This window comes from Scophthalmus maximus, chromosome 22, assembly GCF_022379125.1.
Source record: "Scophthalmus maximus strain ysfricsl-2021 chromosome 22, ASM2237912v1, whole genome shotgun sequence".
Taxonomy (NCBI): domain Eukaryota; kingdom Metazoa; phylum Chordata; class Actinopteri; order Pleuronectiformes; family Scophthalmidae; genus Scophthalmus; species Scophthalmus maximus.
The window spans coordinates 4,041,965-4,061,538 of NC_061536.1; the positions used below are offsets into that span (position 1 = coordinate 4,041,965).

The window sequence follows — 19,574 nt, forward strand, 5'->3', positions numbered from 1 at the left end:
TGCCAAGTTTTCGTCAGTCCTCAGGCAGACAGAGCCGAGGAGGATGGGAGAAGTGGAGGAGCTTGTGTAGAGAGGACGTTTGGGCAGGAAGCAGCCTCTGAGGATGAATTGTGGGGGTTGGGGATATGTCTGTGTGTGTGTGTGTGTGTGTGTGTGTGTGTGTGTGTGTGTGTGTGTGTGGTTGTGGTGGGGGGGGGGGGGGGTTCTCTGACAGGTGGACCTGTTCTAGAGACTCCCCATCCCCCTCACACACACAAATACACACTTATCACACACCACCGCCCCCTCTCTCCCCAGGGTCGAAAGGCCAGGGCTGGTCAGACCAGACAAGGCAACAGGTACTTAAGGTGGAGGACAGTTAATGATGGCTACTGCTGGTTACGAACACTCTCCTGCTCTCAGCTCACTTTGATTCCAGCTTAAATGGTTTTCCAGGCAAGTGGCGGACAGATGCAATTACACTGAGATTATCTGTCAATCCAAGGGAGCAATAAACAGTCAAGCAGTGAAAACAAAGCTGGTCAAATATAACCAAAGATAATGCAGAAATCTCTGTATATGTATATGTCCTGTTCTGCTAGACATGGGCAATAAATGAATGTAGTTGAAAGTAGTAATTGTAAGTTGAATGTTATGGGAAACTTTACTAATTTCAGCTGTTTAGTAATTTAGAAATATTTGATTATATCTGAAAATGAACTACAATAAATAATATAAAACACTATATTATTCTAATAAATGTTCAATATTTAAACACAGCAATCAGACGGGACAAAACAGTTACACAAAAAGTTGATCAGATGGCTTTGTCTGCTCTGTGCAGGGTCACAGCAGGAATTATCAGTTACTCGTTCATATTTTCACATGTTTAATTCCACACAATGCAATTTGATCTATTTCTAACTGCCAATTTCTGGATAAATCTATCAACAGAATTTTATTTTATTTGAAGGAAACGTGCCAATAATTGTGTGGTTGCAGTTTCTTAAACGAGAGGAGTTGCTGAGTTTCTGTTTCTATAGCGCTGTAATCTGAGGATCATTGTGAAGACGTACTCTTTAGCTATTGGAATAACTGTGTCCATCTTCTGACATTTCATTGTCTAAAAAAAAAACAAACAAACACAATTCAATCAATAATTAACCGCACCCTAGCTCTAATCTTAATATTATCTTTCATATTTGATGTCATATTCAAATGTCTCGACTTCAGTTTTCTATGACTTTAACGCGTTGAACACTATACAGCAGGTGTGACAAATAAATTATTTAATAGTCTGTAATTTAGTTGGCGGGTTGGTGATCTGAGATGTGTGGCATGCACCGTTTTATGAGAAATGATTTTGAAGTATACGTGGCGTGTTGTAGACACAGTGGCCTGTCTGCTGTCTCAAATCTATCTGTAGCTGCTCTGTCTCACTGTTTAATTTGCCATGTTCCATTGTGAGCAGCGGTTGGTCAGCGACGGCTCCTGCCCCGTCCTCGTCCAGGTGGCAGAGTCGGTCTACAGGTTCACTCTTGGCTCGGTGGCAGGGGGTAATAGGTCACGCCCCGCTGGCTCCCTGCATACCTTTAACCCACACGTCCACCCACCCACCCAACCATCTACCTGCCTGCTTACCCCCGCACTCTACTGTCCCCATAAGAAAAGGGTGAGAGAGAGAGGACAATGGCTCCTCTATTGCCCCTTCCTCTGCCTACAAGAGCAACGGTCGCCCTCCTGCTTAAAGAGAAGTGCTCCCTCTCCTTCTGGTTCTCGCTCAGTCTCTCGACCATCCCTCTGTCTCGCTCTACCCTGCCTCTTGCCTCTCTGCGTGCCATGGGAAAACCCTCTTTTGTGGATTCCTTTGTACCTGTGTGAGTGATCACGAGGAGGAGGAGGAGGAGGAGGAGGAGGATGAAGGTGGGGGTGAAGGGTGGTGCCCAGGCCTTGTGTTTGGTTCCAGACTCCCCACTGTTTTTCCTCTCCTCCTCCCTTCCTCCAGTCCTCCCTTCTCCTCCTTCTATCCCAAGGGAGACAGCTTAATAAGGAGGTACAGGACCGCCATCTCTTCTTCTCTCTCTGTCGCTCTCTAATTAACTCTGTCGCCCTGGGTCGGTTCTTTTTGTTTGTATCCTTCTCACAGGCCGAAGTCACTGGAACTCAAAACACTTAGACTTCTTTCTAAACATTGTCCGGGCAGACTTCCCCTTCCTCCTCCTTTACCGCTTCTACATCTTTTAAGGTTCAGTTCACCCAAATTACAAAACACCCATCTCAAGTGGTATCTAGCAATGTCAGTAGTTTTATTTTTCCACCCCCACAAAATGTATGAAAAAATGAATTGATTATGTTGCAGAGATCATAGCATTTAAAACATGGTTGTTGTTTTTTAATCCTAAAACTTTTTTTTGTGAGACTGACAGGTTTAAGGTTATGGGAGAAACTGATTTTAACGTCTCCTGTTAGTAGCTTTGTGCATGTTTGGGAGATTGTACCATTAGCAAAATCATCACCCCCCCGAATCGCTTTTTTAAGTTTACCTGTTGCATCATATTTAACCTCCAAAGTCATTCATAATACGTCTTTACAATCCTTATGTCAAGCGAGTGATTGTCTCCCGTGGCTGTCTTACAATAGACCTTTCAATGACTCTTACAATAGGCCTGGATTACTCATAAATTATGTCTGTGCTTAGGAAAAAAAAATTCCAAGTACTAAACAATTGTGTCGACCTCTCTTGAATCACATGTACATGCCACTTAAGAACAAATCTGTTTATACGAGGAGGCCTTATGTCTCCATTGCCCTGAATAATTCAGTTTTTTCTACTCAACAACTGCTGTTATCCCTATAGACACTTGTATTTATATTGGTAAACCAAACATTCAATTTATATCTGTAGCTGCTCTTCACCCAGGTTATTCCCAATAGTTTACATATTTACTTTAGAAAACACTCATCCTATACTCTAATTTTTTGTTGCCACTGTCATAAATTGTAAAACACAAACATATCTGCACGATGGTAGGACAAGGATGATGGTGAAGGCAAGAAGAGGGCAATGGTGGCACGCTCATGACAGTAAAACACTTACATAAAAAATGAATGTTGAATAAACAGGTAACATGTAATCATTAACTAAATAAAGCTTTGTTTTTGTTCTTCTGTAGCTGTGGGTGCCACAGCATGCACAGTCAGAGGAGCGGCTGCTCCCTGGTGGGAGAGCTCATGTACAAGAACATCTTCGACTGCTTCACTAAGGTGGTGCGCCATGAGGGCTTCTTTGGACTTTACCGAGGTGGGCATGCATGAGTTTTATACCTCTATTTTTTTAACCAACAGTCATGGCTCACAAACTGTCATACGTGTGTAGAAACTACTGTTGCTTGTCCTTGCTGGAATCTTTATAATGCATTCACTGTCAAAAACCATAGACTGTATATAAAAATGGACGTAGTCACTGGGTCCGGTAAATGGAGCCAACGCGTGAGTGCCTGAAGACTGTATTCTCCGGAATCACCAACAAGTCTGTTTCTATAGAAGTCAATGGGAAATGACCCTACCCTTTTAATGTCAGTAAACATTTTCCGGAGGAGTTTATGTTCTCTGTGTCTTGTTTAAAGAAATATGGACGATAGAGCAGCATAGCATGGCTACAGGGTGATTAACAGCAGAGCCGTCCAATCGGTGCATGGTTGCAGGTGTGGGTGGAAGCGCAGTGGACAAGCTCTCAGTCATACCCACCCCCAATCCTAAAACCGGTTGCAAAAAAACCCCAGCATGGCGCTGATCAAAATTTCAAACTCAAAGCTTCAAAATGGCAGCTCACAAAACAACGGGTGACCTCACAGTGGGTTGCCACTTGGTCAAAACAGGATGAAAAAACAATGTACAAGAGTAGATTTAACATACAGTACATCATTCAATTCAAAACTACAATAAATTGCACATCCCCAGATCTGTATTTACACACAACTTTCAGGAAAACATCTTGCATACAGTCAAATCCACAAAACAGGTTTTTGAAAGAGCTGAGATGAGAAAGAAGGAAAGAGTAGGCACGCAGTGGGGACAATAAAGGAGAAGGTAAACGAGAGGAGATGAGAGGAGAAGAAAAGTGCAGGGTGGACAGGAGGGCGGTGTGAGTTCACCTCTCTGTTGACCTGTCTCCTTTGAAGTGATTACAAACTAGTTTGGGACTTTCAGAGCGGGACAATGAACGTCACACGCAAGCCCACATACCTTTGAGCCTGTGTCACAGTGTGGTGATGTTGCATGTCTAGACCCTACACACTAATACAAACACATAAACAGACACCGAGCGGATGCGCAAGTAAACAGGCATGCACACATTGACACGCAGGCGACTACTTGGGCATGCAGGTATGCACATACCAGGGCACGCCATCCCTAATGACTACCTGCCCCCGTCTTCAGACACTGGTGTTAGTGTGTCTCTATGGGTATTGTTGGCGTAGGACTGAAGGAGGATTGACAAATGGTTCCCTGGAACAACGGTGGGCCCTTTTTAAAATCCCATGATTTTGATTGACAGCACTGGGCTCCTGAGAGGAAACTTGAATGCTCGACTTTCTGTGAGAAACACAAAGGGCATCAATGGTGGAATGGCTTCACAGACACAGCGTCAGACATGTCTGGCTCCAGATATATATATCCAGACAGGTATCCTGTTGTCGCTGACAACCAAACTGTTGTTATGTAACATAAGTTGAAAGTGCCTTCACTTTTCTGAAAATATCTGCTGAGGGGCAGAATGTGAAAATCATCAGCGCAAAATTGGCCCAATTACTTCTGCTCGATGTGCAATTGCAGGAATCTCTCATTAACAACACGGCACAAGCAGAGGATCATATTTCCATTTTTTTTAATAGGGATGATTTTTGAAATAGCATAAGGCTTATGTTCCCAAGTTGTTTTGTGTATATTCCTGTGTATTTAGTGTTGAAGAAAGTAGGTAAGCGGATCGGGGTAAAAAAATGTTAAAAAATGATTTTGGTTTGATTTTTTTATTATGTCCAGGCTGGTGCTTTTACCATGTTCCAAATCATTTGTGTGTGTGTGTGTGTGTGTGTGTGTGTGTGTGTGTGTGTGTGTGTGTGTGTGTGTGTGTGTGTGTGTGTGTGTGTGTGTGTGTGTGTGTGTGTGTGTGTGTGTGTGTGTGTGTGTGTGTGTGTGTGTGTGTGTGTGTGTGTGTGTGTGTGTGTGTGTGTGCACGCTGGGTAGGGGGCCAAGTTTCATTGTGCTCTGTTGTGATTATTTTGTTTATTTTTATCCAGCTCTGGGTTGTAATTGAGGTCTGCGTAAACTTTGGGTTGGTTTGTTTTATACTCTGCCCTTTTTTTTTTCTTTTTTTTTCCTATTCTGGGAAGCAGTTTCTCTTTCTTCATCCTCTCTTCAGCCCTTCTTCCTCTCTCTCGTGTTGCCACTCTGATGTCCCCACACCCCACATCAATAGGTTTCATTAATGTCTGGGGGATCTTGCAGGGTCAGACGCATGCAGCTGAAAGCCACACTGCATGTGGAGTGTGTGGAAGTGGTATATGTACTGTGTGTGTGTGTGTGTGTTGTGTGTGTGTATGTGTGTGGGGAGGGGTACCACAGCGCGCTTTTTTTTCTAATGATCTCGTCGTCTCCTAATGATAGGTCTGGTACCACAGCTACTGGGTGTGGCGCCCGGGAAAGCCATAAAGCTGACATTAGACACATGCAGGTTGACGCAGACATGAGATCCATGAAGTTCTTCTATCGTCTTAATCTTTAGGATGCATTTTATATTATGTGATACTACACACTTTGTATGTTTAGACGGAAATGATGATCTACATCCGGTCGCATTTATACTTCCCCTGTACCTGCATCTGTTACCTATCTGTCAGGCATCATTTTGAACATTTAACATTGACACTCAGTGGCTTACTGTATCATCAATACTGCTTTCATTACAACATATGTCAGTGTCAGTGATTATTAATTGTTGTTTATACCATTGAGTTCCACTTGAATGAAATCAAATTTTTTTGTGGAAATTAAGTTATTGAGATGTGTTAAGATTTCAGGTTCTACAGATATTATTGTATATAGTGTATCAAATTATATTCATGTTAGGTTCCACTATACTGTACCCGCTTAAGAAATGGCAGAAACTATCATTTTGTGTTTCCAGGTGAATGACTCTGTGCGAGGAAAGACCAGACAGAGAAATGGCACAGTCCCACTGGCTGCCGAGATCCTGGCCGGTGGATGTGTGAGTCTCAAATTTTACTTTTACATTTGTCACATTTGATTATTTGGAGAGCTGGGTCATTTTTTTCAGCCAGAGGACACAACCATCTAAACATTAAGACTAGACTATATGTAAGAAAATGTTGTAAGCAGACCTCCCTCTAGTGTGACGCAAAATCCAATCCAGTCAAATAGGGATGTGTGCACAGCAGCAGAAAAGCTCTGCTAATTTCATAAACAGGAGCAACTTTGACAGCAAGGAAGTAGTTGATTATAAAATGTTAAACTTTGATACTGTATTTGACTAAACAGCAATGTTGGGGTTTGATCAGTGTCTGTTCAAACCTTACAAACACAACTCAACACTGAGATAAAGGTTCCTCTCAGTTTTCTCCTACAAATTCACTCTGACAGTATGTGTGTGTCCCAACAGTCTGCAAGTGTTCGGCTCAAATACAGTCAACATTTCATATTTCGGTGTTCGCCTTTTCTCAGTAAAGAAAAAACAAACAAACACGGGAGCGTCCCTTTCCCGCTTCAACATCCTGGCTCTTCGAAGTGCACTGTGCAGAAATGATGCTGTGCACTGCACAGACAGTGTGTACAGTAATAAGGCTGCCTACATCTCTCCAAACTTTGTTTACCTGTTTTCCGAGCGCTGCCCCTCTGATAGTTGAGCGGACAGACATGGACCTGTTCGGAGGCTGGCCGTCGCTGCTTGTTGATGGAACATGTAGAGATCACACATGAAAGAGCGACACGCACATGTTGTACATGCTCGCAGGAGTGTGTGCATGTATGACAAACAGAAGAGCACACAGGTTTCGTGTGCATGCACACACGCACACACACACATGGTGCACGCTCACACACCCTTGAAGGCAGGAGACTAAGATTGACAGCAGCTGCTACCTGAGACCCCCCCAGTCCGTTACCTGCTCCCCTCTCACCCTCCCATCATAGGTTTTGATCACTGAGCTGTCACATTCTACCCACAATCCACGTATGCACGCACACACACACACACACACACACACACACACACACACACACACACAGTGAGTCCTCCAAGGCCGAGCAAATGAAAGAAGGTCTTTTACTCAAGCCTCTTTTGATGCCGATCACTAAAGCAGAGTATTTCAGGATATACAAGTCATTATGGGTTTAGCTGCACTCGGGCACATTTAATTGACCTTATTTGTTCTGGGAGTATGTTTAAAAAATGCTTTGACTCGGTACATTTGCTGCAATTTAAATTTTGGAACGCGATTTTGCTCAGTGGAACGAGACAGAAATGAAACCCCCGGAAAGCAAATATAGTGAAGAGATGTTCTCCACTCTCTCTCCACTGGGTGTGAAAAGTAGTGGTTGCCTCTTATTTTTTTTGCTTTTCATACAACCCATATGGAATCAGAAGCAGAACCATAACAGAGGCGGAGGGAGAGAATGAATGTCGAGGAGAGGAGTGCGGATGGATGGATTTTTCCTCTTTTCCTCCGTGAGCCGTCGTGACAGCTCCTTTCATCCTGGCTGAGGCCCCGGTGTTAGTGCTGGCACAGCACTCTGCCTGCCACTTTATCTTACACACACACACACACACACACACACACACACACACACACACACACACTCGCGCACAGGGAAGACGAACCCTCCTGAACCCTGTTTTTAGCGAGGCTCCAGCCACAGCACATGAAATCTGTATATATCCTTTGGTAGCTGTGAAAGTGTTGGTTTGGACCGCAGCGTCAGCCTCAGATGATCCACAGTGCATTAGGCAGGAGAAAAAGGGGGACCAGTAATCTTACATAGTCTGTGTAGGAAGAATAGACACTTCTTTATCTCCTCTAACATGCTTTTCTTTTCTTTTCTTACTTCTCTGATCTTTTTTTCCGCCTTCTGTTCTTCTCCTCCCTCTTCAATATGCTTATTTTCTCACCTACCTTTTCCTCTCCTCACTCCCTCCTCCTCCTCCACCTCCTGCTCCCTCCCTCCCCCTCCGTCACTCTAAACCCGCGGCTCAGCACCATTAAGCTCCATGTGCGCGTTGCCAGCTTCTAATGATTATTTGTAAGAATGGCATGCTCCGTTGACTGAGCTGGCTGGATGCTTATCTGGCAGTCGCTGGCCCGCATCTCAGGACTTAAGTTACGCAAAATACTTAATGGGTCGCTGCCGAGAGGAGGAGAACAGGAGTGCGACTCCGAGGCAGGAGACAGTTACACTTTTCATTTAATTTCATTTCATCGTTAAGTGTGTGACATTTTGCCTGGCTGGTTTAAGTCTTTGTGATGGGTTTCTTATTCAAGCCAAACGTGAAGCATGATAACATTTCTATGTATCTGACACACACACACACACACACACACACACACACACACACACACACACACACACACACAGAGACATGCAGCATGCAGGCTCTTGAGTACAAATGAAAGTGATTTTTATTTGCGTGTGTTGGGGGCTCTTTTTGCAGTACACAGACACACACAGTCAGGAGCTGTGATGCATGCATAAGGTGCTGACGTCCCCGCTTTCTAAGGTTCACCTTGCCTTGTAATTACCTGAGAATCCGCCAACGCTATCACTCCATAATCACAACCCTCAACCTCGACCTTCCCTCACTCCTCTTGTTTTGACTACTCCTCTCTCTGTTTCTGTCTCACTGTCTTTTCTCTCTCTCATTAGCGCTCTCTCTGTTTATTCGTCCGATTCCCTCTGTTCTTATCAGCCCCCTCTCTGTCCTGGATGTCCAAAGTTCGTCCAGGGTGTGTGTTTTTTTCACCACAGTTGATGGGAATGTTGGACAGTGACGCTTGCAGCGTTGTCGCTCCCCTTTTATCTCGTGTCGTCAGGTCTAATTATCGGCTCATCTGTCTGAACAATGTTGTTGAGTAAACAGCATCTCCATCTCCGGTCTCATTAGAATCCAATTGAATCAGCCAATGCTCCAAAGGGCTGAAGCCAACAGCCTCTTAATGCTCACACTATTAGCCAGCATGTAATCAAAGAGGCTATTTCCATAAAACTAGTCATAAAGAGTTAGCTGTGAGATGTAGCAGCTTCGGAGCAGCAGCCCTCCTGCTATTCCCTGCCTGTCGCTGGGTCTGGAAGGAAAAGCTGTAGCCCACTACACTCGGCTGGAGGAAAAAAAGTGGCTGCACACACCTTCAATGAGACGATTATGATCTTGGCCTCTCCCTCCCCCTCTCTTCTTGTAGGCAATATATGGCAACACTTAAAACTGAGGAACTTTTAGCAAAAAAAGAACTGCCCATGTTGCAGATTGGAGTTTGATGCCTTCCCGAAAAGCAAGAGGCGACAAGTACAATCCATCATTCATAACGGGCCGAATGAAGGAGTGAGGGAAAAAAGGAGAGAAACAACAACAAACAGACCGGGCCTATTTAAGACAGAAATGGCGCCATGGCAACCGATTGCTATCTAATTGCGATGTTCCGCCCTTCTGCTTGCAGCGACAGTAACCACTGGCAACCACAGCTAGAGAGAGAGAGAGACAATATCAGAAAAGATGAGGGAGATTGTTTGAGAGGAGGTCAAAAAATGAAAGCGACCAAGAGACGGACAATGGGTGAACAACATGAAGAGGAAGACAGAGAGTGAGAAACGGTAAGGGGAAAAGAAGTCAGTCCTTTGCAAATAAAAATCTGTTAATCACTGTGTAAACATTTCGCCAGCATCTAGAAGCATCCTGGAAATGCCGTCATCTTCGTCCGACTAGATACAGCAAACCCTTTGTCTCGCCGCAGCTCTGCCACAGTAGCTGCCTCATATACTTAAAGGATCTGCCGACCTGAAAGGGCAAAATAGACCGGCCTGAACTTGCTGCAGTATCGTCGCCCTCCCTTCACGAGTGCGGTGTGTGCACAATGTATGCAAAGTGAGAGGTTAGAGAGAAGAAGGGAAGTCGGGAGAGTTCCCCCGCAGGGTCTGCGTGATGAAGACAAACAGCTGATTGACTGCGAGTGCATCAGCTGGATTTCCCGGCACACTCCTGCACCCTCCGCCTCTCCACATGTTTTGTTTTGCAGCTGGTTGCTGAGGCAGCACTTTTAAGTTACATCACTTGCTGCAATTGTGTACAAGCAAGGTAACAGGAGCCATTTCTCTCCCGGTTGTGTCATAAAGGTTTTTTTTGCGTGTTCTGTTGATGAATGAACACTTGTCTTCAGCAGCATTCTCCAAATGTCACATTCAACACAAAACTAACATTTAAACCGGATGTGATTAGCAGCAGCCAGTATATTAGTATTCTGTCCTTCACTCTGTTGATTTCTTTTTGTCTTCCCGTTCCGTCAGGCCGGTGGCTCCAAGTTGATCTTCACCAACCCTCTGGAGATAGTAAAGGTTCGTCTGCAGGTGGCAGGAGAGATCACTGAAGGGCCAAGGGTCAGCAGCGCACCATCTGTCATCAGGGACCTCGGCTTTCTCGGACTTTACGAGGTGGGAAACATTGTTGAGGTCGTGTAAAGATTATCACACATGATGCAACTGGAGTTTTTTTCTCAGGGTTTTCACTGTCCACTGGCTGTTTGACTCAGTGTCTGATCCACATGTTGCACCTTAACATCGTACCAATTCACTGTTGCCATGACCCGGCTACAGTATCGGAACAATCGATATGGTTGTTCATCAGATTGCCCTTCATCCAGAATTTTAACCTGTGACTGTTATATAAATGCTCAATATAAAAAATATGAATTCAAAAGAGAATGCAGAAATAGTCAGAGAATTATCCAACTTCTCTTTTGAAATTTAAATAGTTCCTTGTACTTGTTCTGGTTTGTGTCCTTTTGAGTTGTTTTTCAATTTGGAGACACAAAAAAAACTAACTGCGAGTTGGATGTAAAATCACAAAATGTATTTTCTATCATTGTACCTTTGACCACTCTATTGTCTGCCATGCTTGAGATTTAAAAAAAAAAAAAATAATTGTGGGAATTCAGAGATGCGCAAAATAATCTTTTCCTGCAATTTTCTCTACAGTAAAATTATAACTGTTGGGTGACCACGGCAAAGGGACTTCATGTTCCTCTAACTGGGGACCATGTTGCATGTCTCTACCCTCATTTCCTGCCATCTCTCTACCGTCACAGTCTTATACAGACAGTAAGTGCTCCGAAATAATTTTTCTAATAGAATTGCCACTGTCATAACTGTGGCCTCCCATCAATTCCACAACTTTTTTCCAGAAGTTCAGCGTTCGGTTTAGTTGAACTTTGGCCACAAACCTTGGAGGAAACCGCTGTAGTGTGCACAGCTGCCCCCCCTTCCCCAGTGGAAATAATGGCCTTGCTATGCGCAGCCTCGAAAAATCGTGCTACTGGTGTGAAAGCCCATTTTTCCACAATGTGAAATATTACATTTACATTATGTTGGGTGCTCTGATTGTTGTGTTGTTGGAAAGGATTTTTTCCCCCGAGTGCTGTGAAAAAAGGGCCTCGACATACACAAACCCACTTTCCGTTGAGTCTTTGTGTGATTGAATTTGTGAGCATTGAGCTCATTTAATTTCTTTCAATCTCAGGAAAAATGGTGGGCGATGCAGTGTTTAGAAAAATTGAAAACAAAAATCAAACCACTGAAAGGGCTCAAGACATAAGACACTCAGCAGTTGAAAAAATCGGACATGTTATATGTGATTGAACATTGGCTACTACAACGATAGAATACGTGGAGAGAAGACACAACAGTATTCAGGAGAGTTACAGTCTTTAAACTAAAGATCACATTAATCTTTAAATGAAAGGTCAGAAGCCCAGAACCAACAATAAATTCAAGTTTAAATGAATCTGCATATCAAAACTAAACGACGCGTATCCATTCTATTGTATTTTCATCAGCCTCAGGACTTCACAACAGTCCATTATTTCTCATCACTGTTATGACTAAATCACATGCGATTTTTTTCTATTAACTATTGTACAATTATACCTATTACCTCTACCCACATCAACGATCATTTAAATCATCAATTCCACGTGGACTTCTGATCGAGAACAAGAAAAAAGGCAACAATTTATGCTAAAAGCTGTATTTAACCTTAATTGCCATAATTGGCATTTTTCAATGGCACAGGACAAAAAAAATTACACTGCACTGTTTGAAAATATTAGGGTTGTGTGATATTATGCCTCGACACATTGTAAAGCAAGCGTGAAAGATTACAGTGTCATATTAGGGGCTAATACTGTTGTTTTGGTGCATTTAAAAAAGATATTTCCTGTACTTTCAAAATAATTTCCCTTATAAATAAACATCAGTCTGCTGTTACCAGCCACAGTGTTTTTTTGGACAGTACCTTTCAGACGGAGGAGCTGTAGGAGCCGGTGGACGGGCCGTGGCTGCTGTTAACATTAGCAGCTTAACTGGCTCGACCGGGACATTGGCCCTCAGGGTGAAACAGAGCTAATGTCTAATTAAATTAGGGGAATAAGTCCCAGTGGAGCCTGGCGGGAGAGACTCTGCTCCGACTGTAAACACAATCAACCCGTGAAAATGTCACACTCATACCTGCGGTTGCGTTAATTTGACTCGTTTGACTTGAGTTAAGATGAGGACACTCATAATTTCCAAGTAGTAAAAAGTTTCCTCCGACAGGAGTTATTGTTATTATAAATTTTTTGGGGACACTGAAACATCGTCACAGTTTATTTCCCAGGTCTGTCTGTGCGGTTTGACCCCGTGTCTGCTGACGTGACCGCCGGTCAACGCACACAAATGCCACGTAAAGCTTTTTTGCCTCTGTTAACGAGGCTGTAAAAGAATGTGGAGCCTCCTCTTGTCTCCGTCTACCTGCCTACCTGTCCCTGTGTTCTAGCTATTTATGACCACGTAAGAGTTTGTGTGTGTGGGTGTGTGTGTCTCTCCATATAGCTCCGTCTGTGAGAATGCTGTGCTGTGAGTGTGCGTCAGTGCGTGCATGCTCGTGCACACGCTTCATTGCAGAGAGGAGACAAAGTGTGTTGAGAAAGCAGTGGCGGTGTTGGTGGTGGTGGCGGCGGGGAGGTGGGGAGGAGACGAGCTCCAGCCTGCAAGCCCCAGACGGGCTGGCTCCGGAGGGGCTGCACCCAGGCACAGAGCTGCCTTTGTCAGGGTAATTATCCTGACGCTCACCCTCCGCTGGTGGAGCCACCCGTCGGTAGGGTGGCTAACGCACTAGCGCCACCCTTCATCGCTGGGGGGAAGCTGTCGTCGCGAGAATGTGGATCCAGAAGTTGTTTGAAATACATGAAGTTACCATACACAAGTTCACTCGTATGCAGAAGTGCATCGGAGGAATTATTTGCGTATGTCCTCGCTCGACAAGGTGATTTTAATCGTGATTCTTTCACACGCACCCCTCACTCAGCTGCTGCTCTGCAAGTGCAAGTCCAGTCTCAGCCGCTGCGACGCTGCTCGTCTGACCCGCCTCGATAGAATCTCCCAGCTTTCAGCAGCTGCTCGGGCCCCAGTCAGCGAGCAGGAGCGACAGGCAGGCGACAAGTGCCAGAAGAAAGAGAGGGAGAGAGATAGCACATGTATCTGCCATTGCTCGCTCTCCCTCTGCGTGCGTGCGTGCGTGCGTGGAGGAACCAAAGGATTATCCCTCAGGAGGTCAATGAAGCCTGTCCAAAAGAGAACGACTCTGCCCAGCTCATTAAACGCTTTCTGTTGACTGTAGTGGCTCCGTCAAGAAGGTGGCAGTGCGCCAGCAGACTTGAAATACAGCAGGAAACCCAATAGGCTTGATGATATAGTGTTGTTTACAGTGGCGGACGAGCAGCCGTCTTCGTCAGCCAGTCTGTCTTCCTCTGCTTTTCACACTCTTTTCTATTTTTGCTTTCCGAGCCGTCTCCTCTCCCCTCACGTGCTGCGGAGAGGACGCACAGCGGTTTGCATATGGAGAGATGCGATCGCGTGGCCCCTTCTGGTCAATATTGCAATCTGTGTGTTTTGGAAATCTGGGTTTTTGTGAGCAGACGGCTGATGTTTCATATTGTGGCTAGAAAAAAACCCCAATCCATCTTCAGAGCCAGAAGTCAAGGTTTTTCATCCCCTGAGCACCATTACTCTCTCTCTGCTAATTCGTACTCTTTGTTTTCCCAGAGTTAACTTCTAAACCCACTGTCATGACTTAACATACCCCTTTCTCTCTTTAACTCTCCTGTATTCGGGACTCCAGGGCTTGTTTTTTACCGAGGGACATTCCCTTTCCACCTACTTCCCCTGCTACGCTCACACCAAGGCCCTACTGACCGAGGAGGACGGACGGACAGGACCTGCCAAGACGCTGATTGCTGGAGCTCTGGCAGGTAAAACGCCTCAATTCGTACCGGCCTTCAACCCGAGCAGGCGAGGGGACGGGATTTTATCCGTGCTATTCTTGGAAAAGGAGTCAGAAGTGAGAGCGCTTATGTGGCTTTCTTCAAATGTTTCCTTTAATCACTGAACATGTACCCTGTGTATACACAAGCATAAGAAGAAATGAAAGCAGGAAAAATGACCTTCATTTTTTTAGTCCATCGGTTCAGCATGAATTAGCTTTCATTTCAAGGGAGTTGTCCGATCAAGACAAAAATATATAAACTTGTCGGATTGGTTCCAGTGAATAGAGATTCACTTTTGAACGGTATCGTGCTGTTGAGTGATTTCAATAAAAGGAATCAGGTATTGCCCAAATAAAATTCAATGACTTTGTCTCTGTCACTCCAAAATGTGTTAAATCCATTTGGGGACAGTTTCAGCAGCACTGCCAATCCCCGGGCGTCTACAAGGAAGGATCTCCTCTGCGGTGTGGAAAACAGATTTTAAATCTGGCGGGCATTGATCGAGCATAATCCTAATCTCTGTAGTTCATTCGTTTAGACTACATAATCCTTAGCCTTGGAGAGCATACACATGACTTTTTCTTCTTCAAAAAAAAAGACAGTTAATTTGTTATATCTGAAAATCCTCAGCTTCAGTCCCCTACAACAGTGGGCTGAGCTTTGAAGTTTATGAAATAAAATCTTTATGTGAGCGAGCAGGCTTCGCCCTGCTCTCTCCTCAGACCTCCGCAGGGCTGCAGTAACAGTAACAGTAGCAGAGTACCCGAGTTCGAGAGCCAGGCAGCCTCTGACCACAGGCTCCATGGCGGTAGCTGCTAATTAGAGCGCTGCTCGGTGATTGGGGACTGGGGTTTTGGAGCTCCGCTGCAGGGAAGCGCCTCACATGCCCGCCAACCAGGCTCCCCAATCCTAATGTGTTCTTCATGCACATACGCATGCATGTAAGAAAGAGCGCACACGCTCGCACAAGCACGCTCGTGCACACTTCATTCGTGTTCGCACACTGCGTGGATGTACACAGTCCCGTCTGTTTATGCTCTCCTTCAGCCAGAGCAGCGGACGGACCCACACATCCAGTGATGACTTAACAACTTTATCCCCTGCGTGAAAATATGATCTATCCAAAGCTTAGTATTGGATCCATCCTAAGGAAAGCACCAATAACAGCCCGGCGCTCTCCGGCCAAGTCAAGAAGCTTTACAACTTTTTACATGAAAGACCTAATGTTTGTTTTGAGTCCTCTGAGATGTGTCAGCAGCACTCTCTCTCTCTCTTTTTGACGCAAAGGCGCGGCACAACACGGAAAAATCATAAATCCAGCATCCCTCCCCCATTTTTTACCGGGGGCTCCTCACCACAAGACTGGCAGCCACGGCCCACAGACTCCTGAGCTGAATCGAGCCTCGGGATCTCTTTTTCTCTTCTTTTTTCATTACTTCGACACATTTCTCATCCCCCTCTCACATATATTTATCAGCGGTCGCAGAATTCTGGCAATTAGTGTTTTACAGTCGGGACAGGAAATTGAATTACACGCTCAGTTTGCGCTGCATTATTTAGCGAGGCATTATCCTGCTCTGTGAAGAACAGTGTTGACCATCTCCGAGGGACATTAGCTCTTTATTTGAGAGTCTAAGTTTTCTTTAGCTGTGGGGTGTGAGGAATACTGTTCAGATTACCATGAAATATGGAATGAATATTAATGAGAAAGATTTCTAACAGTTTTTGCTGAACCCCTTAACTCCGCTTCAGCAGACATATAGTCACATTCTTTTCAACACTTTTGCGAGGTTCACGTTAAGCTGTTTGGTGTACGGTGGCAAACGTGCACCAAGAGGAAGAAGACGGGCTGAGCAAACATGGATGTAAACTATGGTTTTGAATATTTGTAAATGTTTTTAGAAACCATGCATTTAGGTGAGAAAGTGAGAAAACCTTCTCTGTTTCTTTGATTGCAAATTATTTGGGGTTCAGACTTTTATTGTTATTTAGCTTTCTCATACTGTAAAGGTCTGTCCCTGGACACAGAACATCTATTGCATCTTTGTTCCACCTGGAAAAGGAGACCTGCCTTTGTTGTAGAGACTGTTGCCTCCTGTACAGATTATAAGGAACTTATAATTTTAGGTATTTTAGATTAAGAGGAGAAATATATTAACTGGCAATGGAAATAAAGGTTTCAGCACTTTGTCATATATTCATCTCAGGAAAATACTTTAAAGATATGTAAAAATCAAAACAAAAAACCCATTGATATTTGAGGATGAAGTAACAGTTCAATGTCCTTATACCACTTCATAAAAATACAGAGTTGGTATGATACGATCCACCTGTGTGCCTGTGCTATCTGGTTGTGCAAAGTCAGGCCATCCGGCTGACTCGCGGGAACCGGGTCCAGAATGTGGGCAGTGTGGAACCTGTGCTGGTTCTGAAAGGACTGTTGAAGGCCGGACTGCGGGTGGAACACACCTACTATGGGATGATGGACAAGCTGCAGGCCTACAGTCGAACCTGGGCTGTTGGGCGAGGAAGTTATTTGTAATTTGGAAACTTTCTTTTGCCGTTTCCCCTCAAAATGTTGAGAGAACAGCCATCTACGTTGTCAGTGTAATGGTTTAATAAAGAGACTTTGAGAACCTCTCCTCTCCTCCTCTACCAGCTCCTCTCCTCTCCTCAGTTCAGTGCAGGTGGTCAGTCTCGGCTGGGGGCTACTACCCAACGCTGAGTTGATCGGGCCTTGCTGAATAGCTCGTTTGGCCGTTTGAAAGACTAAGAAGTCAGAGTGAATTGTCAAGAGGGCAGTTGATGGTAATGACCAAGCCATCAATGATTGAGCACATTCATGGCTGAAGTGGCTGTGGCTGTGGCTGTAGAGTGTGTGTGTGTGTGTGTGTGTGTGTGTGTGTGTGTGTGTGTGTGTGTGTGTGTGTGTGTGTGTGTGTGTGTGTGTGTGTGTGTGTGTGTGTGTGTGTGTGTGTGTGCGTGCGTGCGTGCGTGCGTGCGTGCGTGCGTGCGTGCGTGCGTGCGTGCGTGCGTGCGTGCGTGCGTGCGTGCGTGCGTGCGTGCGTGCGTGCGTGCGTGCGTGCGTTGGGGTGGGGGCTTTGCACTCACTCCCTTCAGTCACTTTCAGTGGTGGACGAGGCTCAGTGTGCATTGCTCTCATTACCGTCCATTGTCTGGCCCCTGTTAAGCGGCTGTAGGGAAAGTGGGAGTTAGACGAAGGGAATAATAAAGGTCAAGATTAAATAATGGCCTTGCTGGTGGTATGGATCGGTTGATGACGAAGCGATGGGAATTGGCCCCCACTCGCGCGTAGTGTATGTACGCAGCCGACTTGCCGCAAGATGCTCAAGAACTGAGATTAGGTATTTTTTAAAGAGGGAACAAAGAAAGAACGCTGAAACCACTCAGCGTTGGGCAGACGACATGCGAGATCTCCTCCATTCGCTGATAGCTGCTTTCCACAAATCCTCTCACTTGTTTGGTGCTGATTATAATGTGTGCTCTATTTAGAATCAAACACGTCCAACTCTTCAAAAAAAAAAACTAGCACACAACTCAACAGCTCTTGCTGTTTTTTTTCTTTTCTCTCCAGGCATGCCAGCCGCCTCCCTGGTGACCCCAAGCAGACGTGATCAAGACCAGGCTGCAGGTGGCGGCACGTGGCGGTCAGACCACCTACAGCGGCCCTGGTGGACGGCTTCTGGTAGATCCACCGAGAAGAGTTGGCCCCGCGCTTTCTGCAAAGGAGCCGGAGGAACGGTCACGACGCCCGACGTCTAATAATGACAACAAGAGGTGCCGTCAAAGTCCTATTTCCAACCTCCTCACAAAAACTTTACACTTTTACAAGCAGCAGCAGCACCTGGGCTGCAGACTTATTCCCCTGGCCCAGGTATCTCCTCTCAGGTTACACACAGGTTGACCTACCGTGTTGGTGGAGGTTGTAAGTTCACGCGCAGCCTGTGAGAAAAACCCTAGAGACTGAAAAGGGCTGTGAAAAGTATTTCTGACACCTCTAGATGTTTTTTTGGAGGGGGGAAAATGGATCTGTAAGGTTTTTGCTGGGTAATGTTCTCTTACAAAGATGCTACAACTGAACATCAGTCAAATATAAAGCAGGGAAGGACTGAACACTTTTTTTATTTAATCTTTTTTGCCCACATAAATATGTTATTTAAATTGATGTATATTATAGAAGTACCCGACTTTATTTATCGTAAATAAACTTACTTTTTATCCTTCCATAAGTACAATCATCGATTTAATCACAATTTATTATTTGTGTGATTGATTGAAAAGAGCCTCTGATGACATTTCGCCCCCACCACTTGCAAGACCAAACCCTAAGCCGTTGATTATGCACTTGTGTCCATCATGATCTCGTTTCCACTCCTCCCTGCAGCTCGAGTGTGTCGGTCCTCGCCTCAGTTGGAGAGGGACGCTGGTGGCCCACGAACTCCTGCAGCGCCGGTTCTGTGTGGATTTTCGGAAGGACAGCGGGTCTCTCCCTGTTTCGCTCACACAGACAATCTCCAGCAGTTCATCTCGTTATCAAACACCGGGGTTCATCTCAGCGGTCAGCAGCTGCTCTCGGTGCGTGTCCTCCCTCCTCTGCCGGGGGGGGTGCCACAAGACCAAAAGTAATTCCTGTGCTCATAGGCTGACAGACTGAAGCCCTCACTCAAAGCTCTGGATGTGACAATTTTCTCCAATGTGAGAGTTTAACTGCGCCTCGATCAGGGGCCGACGGCACCCATTTGACTTGTACATGTGCTCCCACCACTTCTGGGACTGAGACGAGCTCATTTTCCTCCTCAAAATAGGTCACTCTCAGGAATAATTCGCCCGTTCTCTCGACCGGTGGGGAACGAGAGGCGTGGGCGCCTCTCAACAAAAACTATCAAGAAAATGCTTCTTTGAATGTACAGCTGAGGCCGTGTCGCGCACACGCACGCGTCGGCTGGACGGCTCATTACTTTTACACGGAGCTGCACTTTCTCCCAAAAGACTCCG

The 19,574-nt window shown here is 45.3% G+C and overlaps 1 protein-coding gene across 1 annotated transcript in view; it reads left to right on the forward strand.

Moving 5' to 3' along the window:
* LOC118291876 (calcium-binding mitochondrial carrier protein Aralar2) overlaps positions 1–19,100 on the forward strand; it is a 42,198-nt gene extending 23,098 nt beyond the window's left edge. Inside the window, 5 exon segments of the mRNA XM_035620364.2 lie at positions 6,167–6,247; positions 10,549–10,692; positions 14,414–14,543; positions 18,154–18,356; positions 18,964–19,100. Of these exon segments, the coding sequence (XP_035476257.1) occupies positions 6,167–6,247; positions 10,549–10,692; positions 14,414–14,543; positions 18,154–18,341 (543 nt within the window). The 3' untranslated portion in view covers positions 18,342–18,356; positions 18,964–19,100.
* The last annotated feature ends 474 nt before the right edge of the window (positions 19,101–19,574 follow it).